Source organism: Lytechinus variegatus, chromosome 4 (assembly GCF_018143015.1).
Source record: "Lytechinus variegatus isolate NC3 chromosome 4, Lvar_3.0, whole genome shotgun sequence".
Taxonomy (NCBI): domain Eukaryota; kingdom Metazoa; phylum Echinodermata; class Echinoidea; order Temnopleuroida; family Toxopneustidae; genus Lytechinus; species Lytechinus variegatus.
In genome coordinates, this window is record NC_054743.1 from 22,875,304 (window position 1) to 22,902,190 (window position 26,887).

At 37.6% G+C, this 26,887-nt stretch overlaps 1 protein-coding gene and 1 long non-coding RNA gene across 2 annotated transcripts; both read left to right on the top strand.

Moving 5' to 3' along the window:
* The first annotated feature begins 98 nt into the window (after positions 1–98).
* On the top strand, positions 99–26,598 carry LOC121413643 (acid-sensing ion channel 1-like). The gene is made up of 10 exons (XM_041606552.1): positions 99–642; positions 1,506–1,673; positions 15,716–15,889; positions 16,625–16,755; positions 17,884–18,071; positions 18,638–18,782; positions 21,871–21,933; positions 22,881–23,034; positions 24,755–24,846; positions 26,399–26,598. Exons 1-10 carry the CDS (start codon positions 392–394, stop codon positions 26,521–26,523), a joined length of 1,491 nt encoding a protein of 496 aa, XP_041462486.1. The 5' UTR covers positions 99–391; the 3' UTR covers positions 26,524–26,598.
* LOC121413644 lies at positions 7,927–9,650 on the top strand. The gene is made up of 2 exons (XR_005969760.1): positions 7,927–7,968; positions 9,483–9,650. It is a non-coding gene; the product is annotated as an uncharacterized LOC121413644 (long non-coding RNA).
* Positions 26,599–26,887: the final 289 nt, after the last annotated feature.

Consider the following 26,887-nt stretch of genomic DNA (forward strand, 5'->3'; position numbering starts at 1 on the left):
TCAAATGAAAAAATATATAAATGTGCGCAATACCAATTAGAGGATGACAAATATATCTTTTAAGTAATTTAGTCCATTTTGTAATAGCTTTCAGATCTCATTTTAATGGTACTCTTGTAAAGAACGCGTTATTCATCCGAACAATGTACTCTTTTAAGGTTGGAAGGCTAGCGCTGACATGCCTTGAGATCGGTGTTTTCAATAATTACAATATTACATGCAGTCGCGACTTGGTTTAGTATCCTCAATACTGGTTCGATCTAACCAGAATTATTTAGATTCTTCTTGAAAATATTGCTATCATAACCATCAGCGGATCAAGAAGAAAACCTTTTTAATACATTTCAAAACCGATCGAGTTAGATGCGTCGGCCTGCAGTAGGTCTATATCATGCCGTTACAGCAAGTCCAGTTATCACCTTTTGCAGGTGGGCCCAGGACCTTCTTAGATGGACCTGGACTTAAAACGATTAGTGGCTTAACTAAGCCTGGAATAGAGGATTTTCATGTAGACATCCCTGTGAGCGTGAAATACAGGGACCGGGTTTCATGGTTGGCCGTCTTCTACAAGTCAGTTCCCGAAGCGATTGGGATCGGGGGATTAAAATACGTCTTCAATCCCGCCGAAATGAAACTTAGACGGTAAGATCTAGTGGCCGTTTTATTCAACATCACTGAACCATATTGGTTTATTCATGTGCTGGCATGTGGGGTGTATATGAGGGTGCATGTGTATCCCGGACTCCCGGTGTTCAAGAGAGCCTATGCACATTTTGTGGGCGTTTGTAGCTTGTGTTTTCGATAGAGAGTGCCTGGTATTACCTAAGCAAATATGACTATAACATCACCATTAACATTATCAAGATCCCAATGTTTTCGCATTACATTGATCAGCCTGCGGATGGGTCCTAGTTCTGACAAGTTTTAGTGGTATTAGTAGGCCTTATATTAACAAAAAGTAGTAGTAGTCTTCTTCTTGTGTCATTACACAAGTATTGTCCAGTGTATTATTATTATTAGTAGTAGTAGTATAGTAGTAGTAGTAGTATAGTAGTAGTAGTAGTAGTAGTAGTAGTAGTAGTAGTAGTAGTAGTAGTAGTAGTAGTAGTAGTAGTAGTAGTAGTAGTAGTAGTAGTAGTAGTAGTGGTGGTGGTGGTAGAAGTGGTATAGCAGTAGTAGTTTTGGTAGTAGTGGTAGAAGCGGTATAGTAGTAGCAGTAGTGGTAGTAGTGGTAGAAGTGGTAATCGTAGTAGTAGAAGTAGTAGTAGTAGTAGTAGTAGTATTGGCCGATCGGCCGATCGGCCGCTTTAAGTAGGCCTATTAAATAGTAATAATATGTGTAGTTTTAAAGAGAGTCCGTGAAAGTGTCCTTTCCCGAACTCGTTCACGAAATTCCAGTTGAATAGATCTTAATTTAGATATTCAGCTATTTTTTCTGAATTCGGTTTACCCTCTTCTTTTGACTATGATTAACCAAGTCTCATCATGGATATCTGTCTTTTCAGGTTATTTTGGCTTTTCTTGATCATAGCAGCTTTCGCCCTTCTGCTCGTACAAATCAGCGATAGAGCAAAACACCTGTCAAGAAATCCTACAAGTGTGGATGTATATCAAAACTATACAGAGAGCCTTCCCTTCCCAACAGTGGCAATTTGCAACTACAATCAGTTAAGGTAGGTTTCATCAAAACAAAAATTACAGACTTTCATTAATATCTTAAATAAAAGTTATCTTGTTCCTTTTTCTGTTTCTTGTCTTTTTTCGTTCTTTCTCTCTTTCTTCATCATCATTTCCTTCATCTCCTCCTCCTTCTCCTCTTACCCGTCCGCCTCCTCCTTCTTCGTCTTTGCATTGACGCCTCCACGCGAAAATGCCTTGTTGTTCCGTATTTCTATTCCGTCGTATTCTGCTTCTTCTTCCACAAAATCCCGATCGTTCAACACGTGATTCATGTGAGCCCTGCTACATTATACGTCGTACGCTCTTGGCATTAGGCACCTTTCGCAAATCTCTACAACGCGAGATTAGAGTCGGGTAACTCAAAAGTTAACGATTAATCATAGACTCGAATTTCTAGATTGATTATACATTACAGTCAATACAATCAAACGTAGAAATCTGTTTTACAATCATTGCCAAGTTTTGTGTTACAGGCCCTATAGATCTTGCTTTTCGTGTGCAAAGCTCTTTCATACGATACCAGCATGCCATGCCATGCCATTTGCCTGCCTATGCTCGCGGCGGGATTGTACCTGTATCATGGCTATGACTCCAGCTGGCTTGAGACATGCGAAATGTAGATTATGACATGGATAAGAAAGTGGTTTTTCAAACAAATCGAGTACATATTGAGTAAGGAAAAACTTACCGACTTAAGGCTTAGATATAGATCATCACAGTCTATCGAATCGATATTGCATTTAATGTGCATTATTTGTGGATCACTGGCAAATGATTCCATGGGTCAGATCACCTCCCAAGCCGAATCATTTCCCATGCGTTGACATGTACACAGCATGCAACAGGCCATAAACCGTCTAATTTGCGGAGTTTTTTTCTTTTGCCAGCACCTTCTACATAAACGATATGCTTCTAGCACACAATGTAATGGGCAGTATGTTTTACTTTTCCGCAGAAATGGGGGGTTTGCCGGGGGTACACTTCCATTGATGAGTGGATACCAGGCGCGACCACGGGGTTTCAAAAACCACCCTAAACAAGTATTTGGGTTGTGACACCCTACTAGTAGTGGAAATATACCCTTATGGAACAAACACAGTGTTACCACAGTGTGTTCACATAGTTGACTATGTGTAAACTATGTGTTAACTATGTGGTCACAGTGTTGTCACAGTGTGAGACTTCAGATCACATAGTTAATCACATAATTGCCCACATAGTTGGGTAACAAACACAGTGTTACCACAGTGTGTTCACATAGTTGACTATGTGTAAACTATGTGTTAACTATGTGGTCACAGTGTTGTCACAGTGTTGTCACAGTGTGAGACTTCAGATCACATAGTTAATCACATAATTGCCCACATAGTTGGGTAACAAACACAGTGTTACCACAGTGTGTTCACATAGTTGACTATGTGTAAACTATGTGGTCACAGTGTGAGACTTCAGATCACATAGTTAATCACATAATTGCCCACATAGTTGGGTAACAAACATAGTGTTACCACAGTGTGTTCACATAGTTGACTATGTGTAAACTATGTGGACACAGTGTTAGACTTCAGATCACATAGTTAATCACATAATTGCCCACATAGTTGGGTAACAAACACAGTGTTACCACAGTGTGTTCACATAGTTGACTATGTGTAAACTATGTGGACACAGTGTTAGACTTCAGATCACATAGTTAATCATAATTGTCCACATAGTTGGGCAACAAACACAGTGTTGCCACAGTGTGTTCACATAGTTGACTATGTGGTCACAGTGTGAGACTCAGATCACATAGTTAATCACATAATTGCCCACATAGTTGGGTAACAAACACAATGTTACCACAGTGTGTTCACATAGTTGACTATGTGTAAACTATGTGGACACAGTGTTAGACTTCAGATCACATAGTTAATCACAAATTTTGCTCACATATTTGGGTAACAAACACAGTGTTACCACAGTGTGCATGTTCACATAGTTGACTATGTGTAAACTATGTGGTCACAGTGTTAGACTTCAGATCACATTGTTAATCACATAATTGCCCACATAGTTGGGTAACAAACACAGTGTTACCACAGTAAGTTCTTCAATCATACCCGAGAAAAATTTAACAAGCAAGAACAGGTCTTCAAGCTCGCGCAGGGCGGGGGGGGGGGAGCAGGGAGGAGTACTAAACTTGAAAAATGGTTTGATGCACTATTCCCAATACAATCTCCATTTAGTTTTTAATTTACACTGAAATTTTGCCGGTAATTTTGATATTTGATGATTTTTTTATTTTCTTTTAAGATCATCATCGCAATGGATAAACTATCAGTAAAGGCTATAACGTTAATAGAGTACTAGATATCCGGAACTCTTCGGTAAATCTCGGCATCGGAAATCTATTTTCGGCGAGGCATGCTAGCGCGCTAGTGTAATACATGTGCGTTTCAAATTCACTCGCTAAAGCTCACCGACGCCCGTTACAGTTTATCGCTTCATCCAATATTTACGCCCGTTAGAATCTGATCTTACTGCACTTTGTCTTAATCTTCTTGAATTGATAAGGATATCAACCATGTGCGTCTTAGTACACTGGGTGGAAACAAGGAACTGTTACTTCTAGCGATTTTGTAACAAACAAAAAGATGTCGGTCAACTTGGTGGACCCGAAGTTTGAGGGCCTGGTGGAGTCCGGAACCCCGCAGAGAAACGGCCGAAACATTGGCTGGGATGTGGAAGGCCAAGGTGTTAGTGGCCAGTGGTAAATATACATTATTATATCCTGATTTGTACCTAATATGTAATTATTTATGCTCTCCCTTTGTCCAGGGGTAATTGCCGAAGAACCGTATGTATATAGATCTATAGGCTATGTGGTGCTCGACTAGCCTGGAGGCGTCTGAAACTGAAAGTCATGATTTAATTTAGGCAGTGTATACAGCCACACGCGTGTGTCTTTACCATCCAGCCACACGCGTGTGGTTATATCCAGAACACCAGTATCTGTGGATACCGCCACACGCCGCCAGTAATAACAGTAAAACACGTATGTAGGTCTGACCAACATGTTTAATGTTTGGACCTCATTGGTACTAGGAGTGGTCTGACCGTCTATATCACGATCAAAATAACCTCATTTCTTCATTAAATTCTTACATTCTAAACCCCTTTGATATCCTGAGATCGTTTCAATTTCATTCTCACCGTCTTCTCTCCTTGCTTTTCTTGTCTTGTTACAAACGGTTGTCTGTTTAACAGCAAATTCTCTTTTTCTACTTGTGTCGATTCTGGCTTCCTTCGCGGTGGCGCTGGCAGACCCATACAGTACAGCGTTAGCGCAGCGCAGTAGTAGACATATAAGCATGCACGAATCCCAAGTTTCGTACGTACGCACGTACGCGCACATAGCCTAGAGTCAGTAGAGAATCGACATGCACGAGTAGAAAAAGTGTGGAAATTTGCTATTTAACAGGCGGCCTTTTGTAACGACAAGAAAAGCAAGGAAAGAAGACGGTGAGAATGAAATTGAAACGATTTAAAGAAATCAGAGTGGTTTAGAATGTAAGAATTTAATGAAGAAATGAGTTTATTTTGATCGTGATATAGAGGGTCAGACCTACATACGCGTTTTACTGTTATTACTGGCGGCGTGTGGCGGTATCCACACCACAGATAGGTGTTCTGGATATAACCACACGCGTGTGGCTGGATGGTAAAGACACACGCGTGTGGCTGTATACACTGCCTTTAATTTAACCCAGCCCAGGGAACTTGTAGCACTTGTATTAGTCAATGATGAAGAAGTATATGACATATCTAAAAAAAATCATCATCATTGCGTCCTCAAGACTAATACTAACGTATCTTCTGGTGTGTTTATGCTTCCATTGCGAGGACAGAATCAGCGATTTCAAACGTCGATTCAAAACGCCGATCGTAAACGTGCTTCTGGGAGTGCTGTTTATGCTTAACTTTTCAGAGCATATCATGATCTCCAGCTGGCTTCGCATCGTAAAGCGAGGTCAAATTGGGCGCGCCTTTTTTCAAAAGTTTTTTTTTTCCGATTGTTGTTTTTATGTAGAGATAACAAGGAGCAATACGACTGTATTTGCCCGCGGATTTTCATCTCACCGGAAGCATGTACCAAATGACGTCATTTAAACACGTTTATGATCGTGGTTCTGTTTATACTTCCCCAGAAAGCCTGATTCTGGTCAAACAACGTTTACAAACGCACCTTTTTGTGAGTTTACGATCGGCGTTTTGAAACGGCGTTTAAATGAAAGTAAGCATGGACGCAACTGTGTTTTGGACTAATCACGTTTGGAAACGCTGATTCTGGCCTGAAAAGTGGAAGCATAAACACGGCCTTACTCTCACCTAGCCAGGCGGCTTCTAGTTCTAGAGAGTAAAAATCAGTTACTAACGTAAGGTTACTCTCATCCGAAGCCAGGTCTTCCTTCTCATTGACCCACATGACGGAAGCCAAACCACCTGAAACTTTCACCCCCAAGATTTCTACTTTCCTTAATAGAAAAGATCTAGGCCTAAATCATGTACATTGAAAAAACTTCATTTCCGACATTTCTACGCTCTCGTTATTTTTGAACAAGAATTCATCAAAAAAAATGAGAGAAATATTGTGAAAAGACGGAAGAGACTTGCCCGATGTTTACGCCGCCATCTTACTTCCTATTGTTCTTCGCCAACGTTACCCGACGCACGCGTCTATGAGAAGGAAGACCTGGCTTCGTATGAGAGTAACCTTACGTTAGTAAATGATTTTTACTCTCTAGAAGCCGCCTGGCTACTCTCACCCACGTTACGCGACTCAAGCGTCCGTATCGTGGGTGAAGAACAATAGAAAACAAGATGGCGGTGTAAACATCGGGCAAGTCTCTTTTTTTTCATGACAATTTTTCATTTTTGTAATGAATTCTTGTCTAAAAATAAAATCCATAGCATAGAAATGTCGGAAATGAAGTTGTATCCCAGGTACATGATTTAGGGCTAGATCTTTTATAGAGAGAAAGTAGAAATCTCGGGGGCAAAAGTTTCAGGTTTTGGCTGCCTACATGCACATGTATACAATAGAACTAAGAAGCCCTGGCTTCGTATGAGAGTAAGTTACGTTAGTAAATGATTTTTACTCTCTAGAAGCCTCCTGGCTAGACTGGATTAGCATTGCATCGGCTAATTAACAAATTTGGGGACAAATTTAATGATGTGAAAGATTCTTACTAGTTTTTAAATAATAATTATCTTATTTAGATCTACTGAAAAATATGTCTACAACTCAAAATAGTTTGTGTGTACAGAATTCAGATAAAATTATTTACGTCTATAACTTAAAAACTGGTGTCTGAATTCTGATTTGATAACTTGTCTATACTCTGTAGTAATAATTCTAATAATGCTAAAACCCCATTTTTACAATGCATTTCATAAATGGCTCTTTGAAATTACTCTGATTATTTATGTCTGTCCTTAATGTGCCTGTCCCTTACAGAAAAAAAAACTGATGTACTAAAGAAAGAGAAGGAGTTCCTAAACACCGCAACCAGAGTAGATGAGGCTATGGATGAGTCTGATGCCACAGATTAGGACATGGAGGATGAGGCTTCAACCTCAAAAAAAGATGTGAGAAAGAGGGTACGTTGAAACTTTACATTCAACTTAAATTTTTAAGACGTGCATGGATCAGGAAATTTTGAAGCATACTAGCCAGGAAATTTAGTCCAAAGTGATAAGTGTTTACCTGAAGCAGGCCAGACTTTATTCTGTGATTTGCAAAAAAAAAATGACTTATACATAACTTGATATCGCTGCCAGTGGTGATTCAAAAAATTGCTCTTATATTTCTACTTGAAAAAAAAAATTGATGGAATTGGAAAGTATTGGTGGTACTACTTCAATAAAAGAAAATTCATTAGAAAAACTAAAAATAATGATACACTTATGAATTTTGTCTGGATTCCTAGTCTAGATACAGAATTGCATTGGATTTGCACATGACCGCGTACCCAGGTGTCGCAAATTTGAACTCAGAAGATATGCGAGACTTAAATGTGAGTGGCGCGGCGCGGTCACCCCAAAAAATCGTAGCTGGATGGTCTTGAAAAATGTTGAGCGGGGAGGGGGGGGCTACATTAAATTTTAATTTTAAAAATTCTAAACATATTCCATATCTGTTCATATTTTATTTCCATTTTTGGTTGCAGGTTGGGAAAGCTGACAGATTTGCTATGGCAGAGCTTCTAAAGAAGAAAAAGACTGAAGACCAGCGGAACCATAAAGGTCAGTTTAAAAGTTTATTATTTACGGCAAGATTCTGTGGCCAATTAAATGAAAAATCATGACCAGAAAACAAAATTCTCATATGTCCAGAAAGAGTATCTTCTCCAGAGCATTGCATTCATGCTTTTGGTGCAAATAGAATTTTACATCACAACAAAGAATACCTCTTAATTATCGAAGGTTAAACATATACCACATAAAAATTGTATCTGAAATTATGATGGAGTAGATGCTCTTTCAGGACATACATCTCTATGAGATGAGAGTTATGTTTTCCGAACATGCTTTTTCATTAAATTGGTGATTTTTTTAAATGTTAAAGTTTTTTTCTGACTCTCTTGGTATATCATTGTAGGATATTGGCACTCTAAATGGATGAATTTCCATTGCTAGCCCTGGCATATCAACATTCACAAATAACACTGTGTCTCACACACAGATTTGCGTTATGGTAAATTCTAGTAGAAGGGGCTATGAAATGATGTGTCTGAGGATATATCCACCGCAAAAATAAAAAAATCACTTTCAATTTTTGAAAAAATTGCATTTTGGCCAATTCATATCGTCTGTGATGTCATAAAATCATATTCTAAAAAATCTCTGTTCTTTAATGATATTTATCAAACCTTCACTGATATATTTCTCAATTTTTTTTTGTTTCTTATTACAACCAATTATTCATCAGGGTGAACTTCCCCTTTGATAGCTTTTACATTTTCTTGTGTATTTTGCCAAGAATGATTGTCTCTGCGTGAATCTACAAATGAATTCAGAATATCACAATTACTGTAAATAGGAAGATGCTCTGTAATTTCTCATATTACCAAGCTTGTCAATAATTTCAAGGCGGAGGGTTAGGGTGAATCTCCCTGAAAGAGAAACTACATGTACTAGAATAGCACAGTCTCTCCAAATGGTAATCTACGGTGAAAATAAGTTTTTGATGTGGAAACAAAAACAAACTAACAGAAAACGGAGGAAAAGGACACCGACTTTGATTTGAATCTATGTAACCATAGAAAACATTTTAATGTTTTAAGTAAGTGATTGATCTTCACAAATGTCTTGTCATTTTACATTTTACAATGATGCTGCCTGTCACCGGTACAATTTCTTCCAGAGCGGCGGACCAAAAAAATTAGAAATTCACAGAGTCAAAGGCTTAGACAATCAACCAGTTTAAGAACTTAATTTCCTTTAAGTCACTTCCTTGTCATTTCATAAGATATTTTCAATCAAGTAGGACTATAGAAATAAGATTACCGAGCCTGAAATCTTGATTTTCTTGCTTTAACTTATCCGCCCCTAATATTATAATCCTGTTTGATGGGTATGCATGGTTTTTTTGTTGTGTTTGTGACTCTTAGATACTCCACTGCAGCTGAGTAACCAACAGTCACAAACAGACGAAACTTGACTTGGCTTTAATTAATATTTATATATGATGTAGAGTCTTTGATAACAGTTTGAGACTTTGAGCCAGTTTTTGTGTCCTTTCATTTTCTTATATTCAGCACACACAACAAGCATGACAACAATTTCCCTGCACTTCCACTGGCCAAGTACGTGCACGCATGGGCCAGAAGCTGAAAGATGTCCGTGCATCTCGAAGACGTGCAGAAAAGCAGGTTTAAGTGTGATACCTTTTTTTTTGTTTGGAAATAAGCCTTAATATTGCCTCATACGAGTCATTAAAAAACCCATTTTATTCTGATCATGGGTATATATTACACGAAAATGTCTTTCATGTATTATGACATGTCTGCTAATACAGCCAACTCAGGTTTATATAGTGTGTGCTTTCAAAATTTATCATGACATGCCAACTCCTGCTTTATCACCTTGTGATATTCATCAAACTCAGATTGATATATTTTTATATTTATACTATGACAAATCATTTTCTTGCCATGTGCCTTCCGTTTGATACTGTTTCCAAGTTCCAACTAATACAAAGGAATACTTATATGCAGCTATATGGACGCTAGTATATGCACTTCATGCGAGGGATTTGTGGACATTTTTTGACTCTTGTTCATATTTTTCTGATATTTGTATATAGGTGTGAAAAGGCAAAATATATGCAAAGTGTTCTTATTTTTGAAAAATAAATGTTGGTTACTTGTTCCTGTTTCGAAATTTCACAACTCTCTGTGATGGTAGGGATTTGCTTTACTACATGTATAGGCGTTGCTTTTCCGACTACGGCGGCGTCGTCGTCAACATTGAAATCTTAACCAAGGTTAAGTTTTTGAAATGTCATAACTTAGAGTTAGGAAGTATATGGACCTAGTTCATGAAACTTGGACATAAGTGTAACGAAGTATCACTGATCATCTTGCATGAGTGTCCAGGTTGAATGATCAAGTTCATTTAGGGTCTAACTTTTTTTTATGTCATAACTTTAAAAATATAAGGGCCTATTTTATGAAACTTGTACAAAAGTTAAATTGCTGATAATCTTACATTAGTGTCAGCCTGTCAGGTCACATGATCAAAGTCAAAGGTCTCAGCACTGAAACCTGAACTGTTAATTTTTTAACTGTCATCATCATGATCCTATTTCATGAACTTGAACATAAGGGTAATCAAGTACCACTGACAATGAGTTTCAGGTCACATTTTCAAGGCCAATGATCATTTATGGTCAATAAAATTTGACCATGTTTGGTTATCAAAATTGAAATCTTTAACCAAAGTTTTTGAGATGTCATCTTAACTTTGGAATTTTATCGACCTAGTTTAGGAAAATTGGACATGAGTATTTAAAGCCTGTGTATAGCTTTGGTAAAGGGTCAATAATGTGATTGATAATCGAATATCATCTAATATGACAGTCTTACTGAAGCGTAGAGACCGTTAGATATTTTTCCAACTGCACTTCTCTGAGAAAATTTCAAATATTCAAATCTTGGATATATAGCGCCCTCTCTCGGCGATGCTTGTTTTAAATTTAAAAAATGGGCATTCAAGCGCTTATTTTATAAATTTAGTGATGAGATATCCAAAAGTTACAGACAAAGAACATATCTTGAAAGTTTAAGCCCATTCCATGATTTGGAATAGGATTTAATTGAAAGACAAAAACGCACAGATATTTTAATTTGATCGGGTGACCCGATCAAGTTAAATTTCCATGTAAAATTGCAAAATTTATCCTGTAAAACACATTTTCATTTCATATCCTCCACATCATAACTGTTATAGGGCATATCCATTCATATTAGCTAGCAATGAATTGGAATAGTGATAGGTGCATTTTGGTGGATTTACCAAAACTATACACAAGCTTTAAGTTTCACTTATCATCTTGCATGAGTTTTAGGTCACATGATTAAGGTCAAAGGTCACTTAGGGTCAATGAACTGTGACCATACTCGAGATATTTTTTTAAATGTCATAACTTTGAAAGATTATGGATCTGGTTCATGAAACTTGGATATAAGGGTAATCAAGTATCATTGATAGTCTTGCACTAGTTTTTAGTCAAATGATTAAGGTCAAATGTCATTTAACTTTGACTATGTTGGGAGTAATTTTAGAAATGTCTTCATAACTTTGAAAGTAAACTTGAACATTAGGGTAATCAAGTATCACTGTTTTTATTCAAAGTCAGCATTGTTGCTATATTGAATTGCGTGACGCAGGCGAGACTGTCAGAGGCGTTCCACTTGTTTTGTTTTTTCAAGTAACCTTTTCTTTTAAGGTTAAACAGGTTATTTTAGTTCGGTGTTTTCATCACTTGTAACCTTGCAAATCTTGTTTCGAATGAAGATACTTGCATTTGAATGAAAGAACAACCTCAAAGATAAATTTGTCAGAATATAGACTCATAAATGTTAGATACCTTAAAGGGGTACATATCAAAATAAATATAGTAAAATCCACCGAGCAAAACGCTGAAAATCTGTCAGCAAATAGTGAAGTTATAGAATTTCAAGCTTAGCAATATTTTGTGAAAATAGTCATATGCAAGTCATCATGAATGTGCAATAGGTTGACTAATGATGTCATGTCCCCACCTTCCTTTTTCTTATTTTATTTAATAAAATCATGATCATTTTATATTTTCCTACATGTGTACACGACATGTCTCCCTTGTAACAAAATAAGTTGGCACAATGATTTTCTTACAAACTAAATCAGTTGTCAATCCAATTTTTGTAATTATATTTGGTGACAAAATTTGACTAAATATAATTTTTTGAAATAAAATACAAAAGATTACGTGGGGATATCATCAGCTTGCTCATTGCATATTCATGAAGACATGCATAGCACTGTTTTGCCCTAGTAATGCAAAAGTTAAAAATGTAGTGACTTTGTCATCCTTGTCAGATTTTTATGAAATTTTCAGTATTTTGTTTGTCTCATTTTACTTTATTTGTTAAAATTGTATAATGTCAGCCTGGAGTACCCCGTTAATATGTTTACATTTTCATACCAGGCTTGTTTTCCCAAACAATTTCATTCCACAACGTATGTTTACTTGTGAAAATCGAGGAGAAAAATTCATGTTTGTATTCACTGTGCTGGTATTTATGACCCAGTTATTTTCATGTTGCTTTTATTTTATTACTGTTTATTAAACTGAACGAAATGAATTTTTTCATTTTTTATTTCTAATTATATTTTCTCGTGTCTTGTGGATTGCTCTCCCTACTCTTCAGATTGGGACCAAAGCACAATGTCTACCATGATACAACCACCCAAGTACCTACAGCCAGTGACAACAGACAAATTCTCAAATCAATTATGTTGTGATCAGGAGGATGGAAATTTTTAGTGTTGATTTTTTTTTCTTTTTCTACAACTGGGTATGCAAAATGATGAAAGATATATTCTAAAATTTGAATTGGTGACACTATTATTAGCTTCCACTCCTATTGAGATCAGCACTAATTGGCAATGATGGTATACTTTTGTGGTCAAGATTGCGGGACACTGTGCTTCGTTCCAGTTGGCCTGTGTTGCAGTGGTCTACATGGTATGTGCTGCATGGGTATGTAGTGGACTGCATGTGGTAAATGAGCTAGTGGCACATGCATACCACAGTTGGGTGGATTGTGTAGTCAATGTCCATGTGGTGGACTGTGTGGTAGACATCACAGTAAGATGAGCACCATAGTGTGGGGGACTATGTGATGTATGTCATAGTGTGGGGGAGTATGTGGTGTATGTCATAGTGTGGTGGACTCTGTGGTATATGTCATAGTGGGGTGGACTCTGTGGTATATGTCATAGTGTGGTGGACTCTGTGGTATATGTCATAGTGTGGTGGACTATGTGGTATATGTCATAGTGTGGTGGACTATGTGGTATATGTCATAGTGTGGTGGACTATGTGGTGTATGTCATAGTGTGGTGGACTATGTGGTGCATGTCATAGTGTGGTGGACTCTGTGGTATATGTCATAGTGTGGTGGACTCTGTGGTATATGTCATAGTGTGGTGGACTATGTGGTTGATGTCATAGTGTGGTGGACTATGTGGTGTATGTCATAGTGTGGTGGACTATGTGGTGAATGCCACAGTGTAAAGGACTATGTGGTTATAAACGTGTGGTACACAGTGTGTTTAATATGTGTTTCGGACTATGTGGCGACTGTGTGGCAACACTGTGTTACACAGTGTTGTAAACACAGTGTTACCACACGTCCCAAAATAATATATTAAACACATGTGGTACACGCTGTGAACACACTGTGTTACACACTGTGGTACACACTGTGGTACACCCTGTGTTACACACTGTGGTACACACTGTGGTACACCCTGTGTTACACACTGTGGTACACACTGTGGTAACACTGTGTTTGTTCCATAAGGGTATCCCTTTTCAGTATTTTATTCATTGTTTCTTACACCCTCATAACGCTACATAGGCCTATACGTATACCCAATCTTTCCCTTTTACGTGTGGTCGCGCCTGGTATCCACCATTCAATGGAAGTGGGTCCCCCGGGCGGCCTCTCGAGCTCTGGGAGGAACCAAATTTGGATTTGGAAAGTCGTCCTAAATCAGATATATCGCTGTTACCATAGTAGCAACCAGAATTTTGCACACGAAACGCAAATTGAATGTTTCCGTTCCAGATGCGAAACGAAAAAAAAATCTCATGTCACACAATTTGCACTACAGGACGGAGTTTTACGACCATGACGACGGGCCCAAAAGTCTCTCCCAAAATGAACTACCGTTCTAAGTAAGCGTACGCGTCCTCAAACGAAAGGTCGGGAATGTCGCAATCTGCGACATTATGCGTTGCTGCGTCATTATCGGTTGTAACAAGCCCTGCCCAGGCTCCGTTCCTTATCTAAATTCTCCCAAATTTGGTAGACATGTTGTCCATTACCCATTCTTGTGCATCTTTTGTTTCATTTTCTAAAATAACTCATGTATGACCGGGCAGACGCCATTTTGTCAATTTCAAGTCATTTGCATACCATTCTTTATTCTTTCATATTTCCGTTATCCTGCATGCTACAGACTTCTTACAAAATAATATTGCTATATATAGGCAAAGAGTTTCTTTATCACTTGCGACCATAACCTGCCCTGAATTCAAATCCAAAATAGTCTCCCTTTAAAACTTCATATTTATTGAAATGTAAAGTCAGAAAATCGTTAATGGCCATAACTTTCTTGTGCTTATTCCTTTCGATCTCGTATTTATTGGAATTGTTCATTGCATTATATTAAACATGCTAATTTATTTTTTATGCATCAATATTTGTTCCGTTCTCGAGATAGCTCCCTCAAATATTTGAAAAATGATTATCTTTGATTAGTCGTCATTGCGTTATGTATGTATTTAAGTACTTGAAGATATGCCCTTTCAAGCCATTATAGATATACATTTTATAAACCTTACTTATTATTAAAGCCAATTCTTTCCAACTTGGCAGATAGGTAGCGAAAAGGGCCAAAATTAACAATTTGAAATACAATGGCCATAACTTTCTTGTTTCTATTCATTTGCATCTCATATTTTCAGGGATTGTTATTACTTATTGCTTATTGATTGCAAAACCTGAGAAATCACAGGCATCAATGCATGCACATTGTTCGGATACGATTGCAGATCTAGTCTTCTTTTTCTTCTTCTTCTCCCTCTGCTTCTATCCCTTTTCCATCATCTTTTTTGCCCCGTCTTCCTTTCAACATCTTCGTCTTCTGATACTAGAGAGTTGTCGCAAAACACTTTGCAAACGCTTTCTGGGACGTTGAAAATCTACTGAAAATGCGCGTCGAATCACAATGAACAGATGAGAGATAGGTTAACCATGTCAGTATATCGTATCAGATATTCGAACCAGAGGAAATAATGCATATACATGTATGTTTTTTGTCTACAGTCCTGAGTCCCGTAACACAAAGGTTAGCAATTGATCATATATACACTTGACTTTTACGACTGATTGTACATTATACTTAATGGAATAAATCATAGAAAATGTTCTACGATCATTGCTATAAGCTTTGTGTTACGGGGCCCGGGACAACATGTTTTGATTAACCGATTTTCGACAAAGGCTGCTTATCTATAATGGGCGCTTGACAATCGATTCTCAATGTTCCAGAAAGTGTCTACTGAGTGATTTGCAAAAACTTCCCATCATTCCTGTGATTAGTAACATCAATATAGACGTATAATTGCTGATGTTGTTTTTCACCACATTGAAATTTTATTCTCCTTTTCATACTTTTGATCAGTCTCCAATTTCTTTCATAATAATTCACATAGACGTTCCATGGTAGAGGGTACCGAACTGGGAGATTTCCTGCAAACATACACATTCGATTATCATTCTATCAAGACTATGGATACTTCGAGTCCATTTTTCCCCCTATTAAGCAATCACACAATGACCGATATTTTCACCACTTACGGACATCAGCTTGAGCAAACAGTTGAATTGTAAGTATAGAATAATTATTGGGAGGATTTTATTATTTATTGGAGAGTATTAGACCTTTCATTGGCCACCCCTCCCCCTCCCGAAACCATGAGTTTATGTCCTAGGCAGAGCAATTGGCCCCGTAAATTACATATATATATATATTTGTTGTCACACCAACATAGCAGAGCTAGACTACAGGCGCCGCTACTCAGACGGCGGCGTCCACGTCAAATATTAACCCAAGGTTAAGTTTTTTCAAAGGACATCATAACTTAGAAAGTATAGGACCTAGTTCATGAAACTTGAACATAAAGGTAACCAAGTATTAATAAAGATCATGCATGCTTTGTTTTCATGTCCCTTGATCAAGGTAAAATGTCATTTTGGGTCAATGGACATAGTACTTTATTTTCTTTATATGAATGTTTTCTTTTGTGAATAATAATTATTCAATAGCTGTTATCCAAATTACCATTGCTGCTATATCGAACCGCGTAATGCAGGCGAGACTGCCAGAGGCGTTCCATTTGTTTAATTTTCGACAACACCCTCCTTTGTCTTGTTCCCATTCGATCTGCAGACAGATTGACATCAACAACACTTTGCGATTTAATTGTCAAAGTTGTTTGTTCTTAGAGAGTTAATATTTGCCCCACAATGCCTTCTTATTCCATACACATTAGACTTATGTAATTTTTGTACATATTACAAAACTTAATTCTACATTTTTGTTTTGGTCATTGCTTGTCTAGTGCTATCTTCGGGAAGACAAGAGCTCTTGATCGTGACACTTACTTCTCGACAAAGATTACCGACTTCGGCCTTTGCACTGTCTTCAACGACGCGGAGAGTGGAAATCCACCTTTACTTATCAAACGCCCTGGTACACACACATATACTTATATACATGTTTATATATATATATATATATATATATATATATATATATATATATATATATATATATATATATATATATATATATATAAACATGCATATATATATACTATATATATATTGTAAAGAAATGGATGAAGAGAACAGTGGTAGGCGTAGCTTAAATCAAGGTTCCCCAGAGCTATCTACCCTTTTGGCAAAATTGGTGATGCCGAAAAGTGTCTCTGCCGGGAATCGAACCCGAGCCCCCAGCTTTGAACGCCGGTGCCTTAACCACTAGACCACAGAGACGGGTTAATGGTTAGGGCGAACCCAATCCGATTGACCGTCAGATAGACAGATTTTCGACACTATACCAATTATAATTTCCTTTGTCGGGTGAAGGTGGGTTTAGAACAATGGGTCGAAAATCTGTCTTTCTGATGGTCAATTGAATCAGGGTTGCCTTAGCCATTAACCCGTCTCTGTGGTCTAGTGGTTAAGGCACCGGCGTTCAAAGCTGGGGGCCCGGGTTCGATTCCCGGCGGAGACATTTTTTCGGCATCACCAATTTTTCCAAAGGGTAGATAGCTCTGGGGAACCTTGATTTAAGCTACGCCTACCATTGTTCTCTTCATCCATTTCTTTACAATATTAAAATAAAAAAAAGTTGCCAAAAAGCTGTTGTACATGTAAAGCTTTACACGTTTGTATTTCTTCTCCCATACGTGTACTGTATCAAAGCAATAGCTTTGATCCAGCTGAGGCATGGCGGCTTGTCATTGTTCGAAACTCACCTTCACCCGACAAAGGAAATTATAATTGATATGGTGTCGAAAATCTGTCTTTCTGACGGTCAATTGAATCAGGGTTGCCTTAGCCATTAACCCGTCTCTGTGGTCTAGTGGTTAAGGCACCGGCGTTCAAAGCTGGGGGCCCGGGTTCGATTCCCGGCGGAGACATTTTTTCGGCATCACCAATTTTTCCAAAGGGTAGATAGCTCTGGGGAACCTTGATTTAAGCTACGCCTACCATTGTTCTCTTCATCCATTTCTTTACAATATATATATATATATATATATATATATATATATATATATATATATGTAACAATAGTGCCCCCTTCTTATTTCAGGTGCTCTCAGTGGCTTGCAGCTTCGGTTAAATGTCGAGGCAGCGGAATACTTTTGGAGTCCTTCTTTCCGACCGTCATCAGGGTTCCAGATTGTTATATATGAATACGGTTCACAACCACTCATAGAAGACCAAGGCTTTGGGATAGCACCCGGCACCCATAGCCATATTGGGGTTGAAGTGATAGAGGTAACACCGTGTTATAATTCACAATGCTGCCCTGTGACATTAAATGTAGTGCAACCATTCTACACCCTAGGCAGCTTCTGCTGTACATGCATGATTAAAACTATTTTTAGTAATAAATGTGACATGTACATAGCATAACAAATGTACATTACCTCCCTTAAAATGGAGATCCAGCTTATATTGCCAAAATTAGATTCATGTTGCTCGATATATATACTACGCAGCTGGGGGCTTGGAGTTAGAATTATGATTTATTGTGTTGCACTTACATATTTCAAAATGTAACTCTTTCTGCCCCCATTGGCAGTGGGTACTTGAATGGTCATTGCCAATATATTGTCCGTTCCAATTGACAATGTCGCATTTTGATCGAATAGTACTAAAGAAAGTGAGTAAGATACATGTAGTGATATAATACTACTTAAATAAGGTTAAAACAGTATTAAGTTTCCAGTCGTAACATGTACATAAGGCTAGGCATATTGAATGATGCGATTTTTTTTTGTTATCTTGATGCGTTATTTTTTGTACTCATATATACATGTATGTATATTATGTTTTAATAGGCTTTGAACCAGGAACCCCCGTACGGATTGTGCCACGACAAACAACTGAAGTATTTTGATCGCTACGGATACGCCGAGTGTTATCTCGAGTGCATGGGCAATTTTTCTGTCAATGCTTGTGGATGCTCAGGCTGCGGAGTATTTAGTGAGTTTAACAGCCCGGTACACATAATGCGATTTGTTGCGATCCGAATTTCAAAGAAATAATAATAACGTTTGATATTAACATTACAACCAATAAAAAATCTTAGCGTTCAGAGTTTGGTGGTAGGACTACTAAAATCGAAATTCAGTCGAGATCGAGGCTCCCTGTAAGAATAATAGCAAATTCAAATCCAAGTCGTAATGATGTCATCATCGGCTGGGACTTCACGCCAATTTGACTTTAATCCGACCACAGGGCTTGCCGCAAAGCAAAATTATGCTTTTATTATTCCGAACAAATAAAATATCTCTTTTTTGGAAATTTCACATTGTAAAATGCGATTTATTGCAAAAAAAACCCTTCTCCATATAGTTTATTTTAGTAGGGGTACATATGGAACTCAAATTATATCAGGTAGCCACCGTTCCCGGGCGTCCGCTTCGTCTGGACAAATTTTCAAGTGGTTACAGAATTCTTGTGCGATGCACATAATCAGAGTCAGTGATTTCTTACTCTACCTTTAATTCTGCAAATTGGCACAAGCAAGAAGGAAATGGTGGATCGTATGTATGGGGTACTAACAGCCTCAAAACACAAATCTATAATTGCAACGTTTGGTTTCCAATTCCTGAAATAACTTGTTGCATTGCGCCGAAAGCCTTCTCCTCTCTATCCATGGGAGAACCCACCATCTCGACTATACGTCCATTTTACCCCTCTCTTTCCCATATTAAGGCAAGTAATGCCACGATTTCCTCATGTCCTGCCACTTGAAGCTGTTCTTGCAGCATCATAAGTCTCGGGGGATAGGAGAGGCGGCATCTTGAAGAACTTCGGAAGATCAAATACACCCCACCACATCGGGCAAAAAAAACCTCACATTCATCGCAAGTGCACGCAGTTACAACTTGCGAGTAAATAAGGACGGTGTACGTGAGCAGCACGTGTGAGTACGGCCCCCGCATAGAGATGTATATTGACACTAGAGTAATCGCTCGCGTTGACGCTCGCGTAATGCGGCTGTGATTCCATGTATTGCGCAGCCGCCATCTTAAAGAGGGCAAGAGCGCGGATTTATAACACACGGCTCTATGGGAGAATATCACATATTTCACTTTTTTACATTATATTTTCAATTTAATGCTGTATGCAACGTTAAAATCACAAGGCAAAACATTTTTATGTTAAAATATATGATAACCATGCATATTTTATAAAGGAGATGGACTGAACATCCAGAAAACGGGGGAAAACGACGAGGTCGACTGATTCAATATATTAGCCATCATATAGCATATACCGTGACAAGGGTGTAAGGTCAACTTAACACTTTAGAGTGTTCATATGTTCTCTTGATTTGGTGCTCATTTGACACTCAGTGTTCAAGCAATATACTGTATTGAAACAACACTTAGAGTGTAAAATAAACACCAAATACTCAGAAGTGTTGAAACAACACCGTGACAGGTGTTGGATAGAAATATTTTAACAAAAATTATTGTTGAAGTTACACTTCACTGGAGTAACTCAACACTGTCTGTTGTTGGGGTATTTAAAAAAAAATACCCTAGTGTTAAGTTACACCGTCAGGCTGCAGGTGTTGAAGAACTTGAAATCGGACACCAAATGGTGTGAATCCGAACCGTGAAACAACACCAAAGCTGGTGTAAGTGGTGTTGGTATTTTTTTTTACACCAATGGGTGATTTAAACTTTCGTTTAAATGTTCGTTTCTGCAGGTGTTCGAGGGTGTCAAATGAACACCAAATGTTGTCAACTTCATAACATTCTCCGACTCGTGTTCAAATCGAACACCAAGACTGGTGTTGATATATTTTAACATCCTTAATGTTGGTAATCTTAACACCAGTGGCAGTGTAACTCCAACACCAGATGGTGAGGTCCTTAATTGATTGGGCTGCTAGATTTAACACCCGTGGTGTTAAATATAGCTATAACGTCGCATAGTCTCCAATATTATATTTAATGGGATTATCAGTGATTCACCATATGATTTCTACTTTGATTTCCTCAAAATTAACTAAAAGGAGGGGAAACTTCAGACCAAGCCCTGATCTACATCATATAGGTAATGCACGTACAGCAACCTATTTTCCCCCGTTTTCTGGATGTTCAGTCCATCTCCTTTATAAAATATGCATGGTTATCATATATTTTAACATAAAAAATTTTGCCTTGTGATTTTAACGTTGCATACAGCATTAAATTGAAAATATAATGTAAAAAAGTGAAATATGTGATATTCTCCCATAGAGCCGTGTGTTATAAATCCGCGCTCTTGCCCTCTTTAAGATGGCGGCAGCCCCGAACATGGAATCACAGCAATTTGATGAAGTCCGCCCTCTAGTGTCAATAATATACATCTCTATGGGCCCCCGTACCATAATGTGCCAAACGCAAGGAGATCGTACGTTGTGAACAGCTACAGCTCACTTGACACGTGCGCGACGTACGTTGCACGCAATCGCCCACTGCCAGGCGTGACGGGCACGCGCCACGAACTTACATCCTGGGTAGTCGTACGAGTGACGTGCGTTCACGCACTTGCTCTCCGTGTTCGCCACTTCTCCCTACGTTTTCAGAAAAACGTAGCGACCGTAGCCTCCCCCTTAAAACGTACAAACCCCCCCCCAAAAAAAAAGGTACGGCGCGGCTTGTGACCAGGGCTTAAGCAACACTTAAAAATCTATAGAAGAATCTAAAGTGAACAAACCGGTAATCTCGATAATCTATTGTTATTTTTGTGGGGGTACATGTGGATCTCTTTGCCTAATTTGCACCTACCAAGGGGGTGCAAAGTTGCACCTTCCCCAAGGGTACAATGTTGCACCCTATAGGTGCGCCTAGTGTGGTATCCAGTCTGCACCTTTAAAGATGCAAAGTTGAACCTATTTTCCTTCGTGTCTAGAGAGATTTATAAACATTGTATGTTCAGGTGAAACGATCGAATAGAAATATCATAGCAAAATCTCACATCTAGCCGATATAGCTGTTTGAAATTTTTTTTCGTTCTATTCAATTTAATCATATTTTGGGGGTATTTTATTCCCCCGTCTTTTATGTTGTAGATGTAAGTGATGCGCAAGAATGCACTCTTTGGGAAACCTTCACGTGTACGTCTGGATCGTTCGGTAAGTAAATTTTACTTAATCCTTTTCACATTACTTTACATTAACTGCAGCATAATTCCATACCCCTCCCATCCCCATATTGTGGAAGCGTCGTGGTGTAGCGGTTCTGACTCTCGCCTTGTAATCAGAGGGTCGTGTGTTCGAATCCCACCATAGCCTAGCGTCCTTTGGCAAGGCGTTAATCCACACTTTGCCACTCTCCACCCAGGTGTTAAATGGGTACCCGGTAGGATGTGAAAGCCTATATGTAATATGCCTAGCAATTGAGTCTTGGAACTCTTGTTGGAATGCTCCCCAGGGAGTGGAGAAGGTGCATACATTGTATGCGGGCATGCAAGGATCCGATGACCGGGGTATGTCTGTAAAGCGCTTAGAGACGTCGCGACGCGTCGTTCCGATGTATTAAGCGCTATATCGCTATATAAATGCGGAATATTATTATTATATCATTATAAGAATATTTGTAACATGATAAAAGTCAAAGGCTCCTTATGATACAAACATTCAAGTAGATGAGTTGACGTTGGGGCAGTTCAGTGTTGGGCAGTTCAGTGTTGGGGTTGATAATCCCCACCCCAATAAATGAATAGATAAGATTGTAAATAAATTTGATACGAAATATATGAACAGACAAAAAATATATTTAAAAATGAACAACTATATGAATAATTTGTTACAGAAATGAATGAATAAATGAATAAGTAAGTAAATAATATATGAATAAGTGAATGAATAAATAAGTGAATGTACGAATAAATGAATCAAGAATTATGTAATATGTAAATATATGTATACACAAATAAATATACAAATAAATAAATAAATGTGAAAAAAACAATCCTCAGAAGAATTACTGCCTTGCTCATTTTCGTCTTGCTTTTAATAAAACATTGCATCAGTATAAAGCATCCTAATATTTACTCTAATTTAATCACTTCATTTTTTAGCTGACTTTGTTGAGAACGAGACGTGTGATTGTCCCGTGGCTTGCCGTGTCCTAACCTATCAACCATCCATCTCAACCACCAAATACCCAACCACAACGTGGGCCGAATATTACCAATCCCTCAGCCCTGAATTGAAGCTTGGAGACTATATGAAGTGAGTAGATGGGATTCACGTTGTACCATGATACAGATTTTCAGGGCCCTGGACAAAAAAATACTTCAAATTGAATATCATCATTGTTTATAAAAAACGGGTTTTACACGACAAAATTTAAAGGTCAAGTCCACCTCAGAAAAATTTTGATTTGAATCAATAGAGAAAAATCAGACAAACACAATGCTGAAAATTTCATCAAAATCGGATGTAAAATAAGAAAGTTATGACATTTCAAAGTTTCGCTTATTTTCAACAAAATAGTTACATGAACGAGCCGGTTACATCCAAATGAGAGAGTCGATGATGTCACTCACTCACTATTTCTTTTGTTTTTTATCGTTTGAATTTTACAATATTTCAATTTTTACGAGTTTGACGATTAGGACCTCCTTGCCTGAAGCACAACATGTTAAAATAATGGAATTCCACGTGTTCAGGGAGGAATGAAACTCCATTTGACACGACAGTGACAAGAAAATAGAAATATATCATATTTCATATAATAAAATACAAAAGAAAAAGTGAGTGAGTGATGCCATCAACTCTCTCATTTGGATGCAACTGGCTCGTTCATATAACTATTTTGTTGAAAATAAACGAAACTTCAAAATGCCATAACTTTCTTATTTTACATCCGAATTTGATGAGATTTTCAGTATTATGCTTGTTGAATTTTTCTCTTTTTATTCAAATCAGGTGTTTGTTGGGGTGGACTTGTCCTTTAAGGTGATTGTAGTTAAATTTCTACTTGTTGACGTTGTTGTACCTACCACATATCCAGGTTATGCTGCCTATGTTGGGTAACACACTTAGCACCCCCAAGTGAATCTTTGGGGGTGCACCCCGCTTCCCAAGGTCATGGAGACTTTACGAAAGAAGACGGGTGTCGTACCTTAATGAACCATAGAACGTCGTGACTTACTCAAGTATAACAACGACATGTCTCTGAGTACTCACTGTAGCCAGATCATTGCATATATCCACATTCTGCTTCCATGCAGAACCGGTCCATTTTTATCTGAATAATGTCATTAAAAAAAAAAAACAAGGGGTGAGGTGCGGTCCCGCATGAAGGACTACAGAAGGACAATACCTTAATACCTTCTGGCTGATCATTTCATATATGATTATTTTTCGAAGATGCCATCCTAATTATCAAGTCCCTACTGTTGGCACATATATCCACATTAAATACTTCCAAAACAACACCCCCCCCCCAAAAAAAAGGGGGGGGGAATGCATGAATGATTCAAATCGTGAATACAGACCAGTCATTATTTCCATGCCAAGGGTTCCATCGAAAATGTGTTTTTGATGTGTTTTTGATAACGATGCTCAAGTTATATGAAATACCAAAGTATAACCTATACTTTGGTTATGAAGGTTAATCATTCCGAGTCATTCTTTATTGATTGAGACGAACTTTCAGGAAGTGTGATTTTTTTTCTTCGAAATTCAGATACCATCTGCCAAATGTCTCTTGGTGCCCTTTCTTCAAATTATTACTCATTCATGCATGAAGCATCCTTGCATTGAATGAAAAGAGAGATCTACGATTTACAGATATAACAATCACTTATAGTTAATGTGAATAACTCATGATAAATCATCAATGATTTTTCTTAATTACGGGTTTTATTTGTTTCTTCTTCTGGAAAGCACTGTATATGCAAATCGTTCTTATCCAATTCTTTCACATTTTATATTTATTTTTCAGGGAGAACATTTGTTATGTCTCTATTTACTTCAAGGAAATCAGCATCAAACAAATCACTCAGAATATCGATTACAACTACTTCAGCTTTCTCTGTAAGTTTATAATTTCTTATTCAAATAAACATTTATTTTCTTCCATTTCATTACATTTTTCGTAAACATTAATTCATACACAAATCAATTCGTTATGAAAAATATAAATATGTACATGTTGGGTTTAAAAAAGAAGGCGTATACCCTAAAAGCTGAGGCTTGTTGTGGGATACGCCTATATATGTGTATATGAAAAAGTAATCAAAATTTAGAGAGCTAATGCTCAAATATTACAAGATATTGCATAAATCCACAATCTACATTCAATGAGTGACTGTTCAGCTAATTATAGCCCGTAAACTATTTATAATTCAACTTATTGATAATAAGATCAGTAGCTTTTCCGTTTTTTTATGTTCTAGCAGGTAGGATTAAGACGGATTTTTTTCACTGATGCCCTCAGCTGAGAGATCTCTTGCCAATTGATATGATTATTTTGAATAGCCTTGGTGTTGTTGTTGTTTTTTAACCTGATTGCTATAAAAAAAAACATGAATGCTTGTAAGCAAGCAACCAGAGTACAGACGGCTTTAGGCCTTCAATGAGGGACCAGATAATGAGGATGAATGCGTTACCAAAGGGCACTAGCGCTCCAAGTGGGAATCAAACCCGGGTCACCGGAATCCGAAACCCATGCCGAATGAGCTATCGCGCCTATCTGTAGGCTTTGATAAAGGTCAAGTCTACGCCAAAAATGTTATAATCAAAATAGAAAAATCAAAAAGCAAAACGCTGAAAATTTCATTGAAATAGCATGTAGAATATGAAAGTTTTGACATTTTAAAGTTATGCAAATTTTTCACAAAACAGTACGAATCACTGATGTAATGTCAAGTCCAAAATTCGCATTTTATGCTGGTAAAAGTGCGCCAAGCGTCGCCGAAATATATGCTCTAGAAAGTTTAGAAGCTTCGCAGATCGTTCGCAGAAGTCGCTTTGAGATGTGCTTTGTCTGCAATTAGCTTTAACTTTTTTAAAATTATCTTGGCCATTCTGAAAAAAATTCTTTATAACATACCTATCACGTGTTATTCCAATGTCTTCATTGATAACTGCCTTTCGCTTATAAGCACAGATCCGAGGTAAGGATGGTTATCCCTCTCGAATCCCCTCGAATTTCCAATGTACAGCAGCAAATTCGAGAGGGTCGGGTCATCCTCCCCCTGCCAAGTAACGAAAGAAAATTTCAGTAAAAAATAAATGAATAGAAAAATAATCTCCGCGCATAAGCAGAGATAATTACGCTTCTTTGATTATTGTAGAGCGCCAATGATATCTGATAGAATAGCAATTGCAAGGCGACGTAATCATCATTAACATCGTTATATATTTCAATGGAGTCATTAGAATGTGGCTATTTTCCCGCAGACTAAATGTATATTGGACGAAGACATTGCATTATCAAATCAAATTTATGAGAAAAATACTTTTTACATGAATTTCAGAAAGACCATTGCAATAAACTTTATACTAATTTCTCTTATTTCGAAATGTACATTTCAGAAACATTTAGAAAGGAATGTATTTCGCTGGTCCTGTTTTATCATTTCAGGTGACATCGGTGGTTCTCTTGGCCTATGGCTTGGTGGGAGCATCTTAACTGTCTTTGAGATTCTGGATCTGTTTGGAAACTCGATGTACACCTACACCTTACGTTTTCAGAATGTAAAGAAATAGATTTATTGGGAATGAAAAAAATTGTAAAACAATTACTGAAAATAAATGTATGATAATTATGTAAAGTGGAATGAAATGGAAAAGAGTAAAATGAATAAAAATAGTGAAAAAAAACATCAGTAATAACAATAATGATCATAATGAAAAATAAACGAGGGGGAAATCTGTCCGAAGAAGAAGAAAGAGAAAAGGGAGAAGAAAAAGAAGAAGAAAATGAAGAAGAAAGAAAGAAAGAGAGAGAGAAAGAAAGAAAGAAAGAAAGAAAGAAAGAAAGAAAGAAGGGAAGGAAGGAAGAAATATAAAGAGGGAGAAATAGAAGAAGATGAAGGATGAAAGAAAAGGGAGACACATTTGCTAATGCAAC

Excerpts from the sequence above, each read along its gene's own strand:
- LOC121413643 (XM_041606552.1), top strand. The coding sequence starts at position 392 with ATGCCGTTACAGCAAGTCCAGTTATCACCTTTTGCAGGTGGGCCCAGG. Across the intron at positions 1,674-15,715 it reads TGCAACTACAATCAGTTAAG|ACGTTCCATGGTAGAGGGTA; the intron begins GTAGGTTTCATC and ends TAATTCACATAG. Across the intron at positions 23,035-24,754 it reads AAGCTTGGAGACTATATGAA|GGAGAACATTTGTTATGTCT; the intron begins GTGAGTAGATGG and ends TTTATTTTTCAG.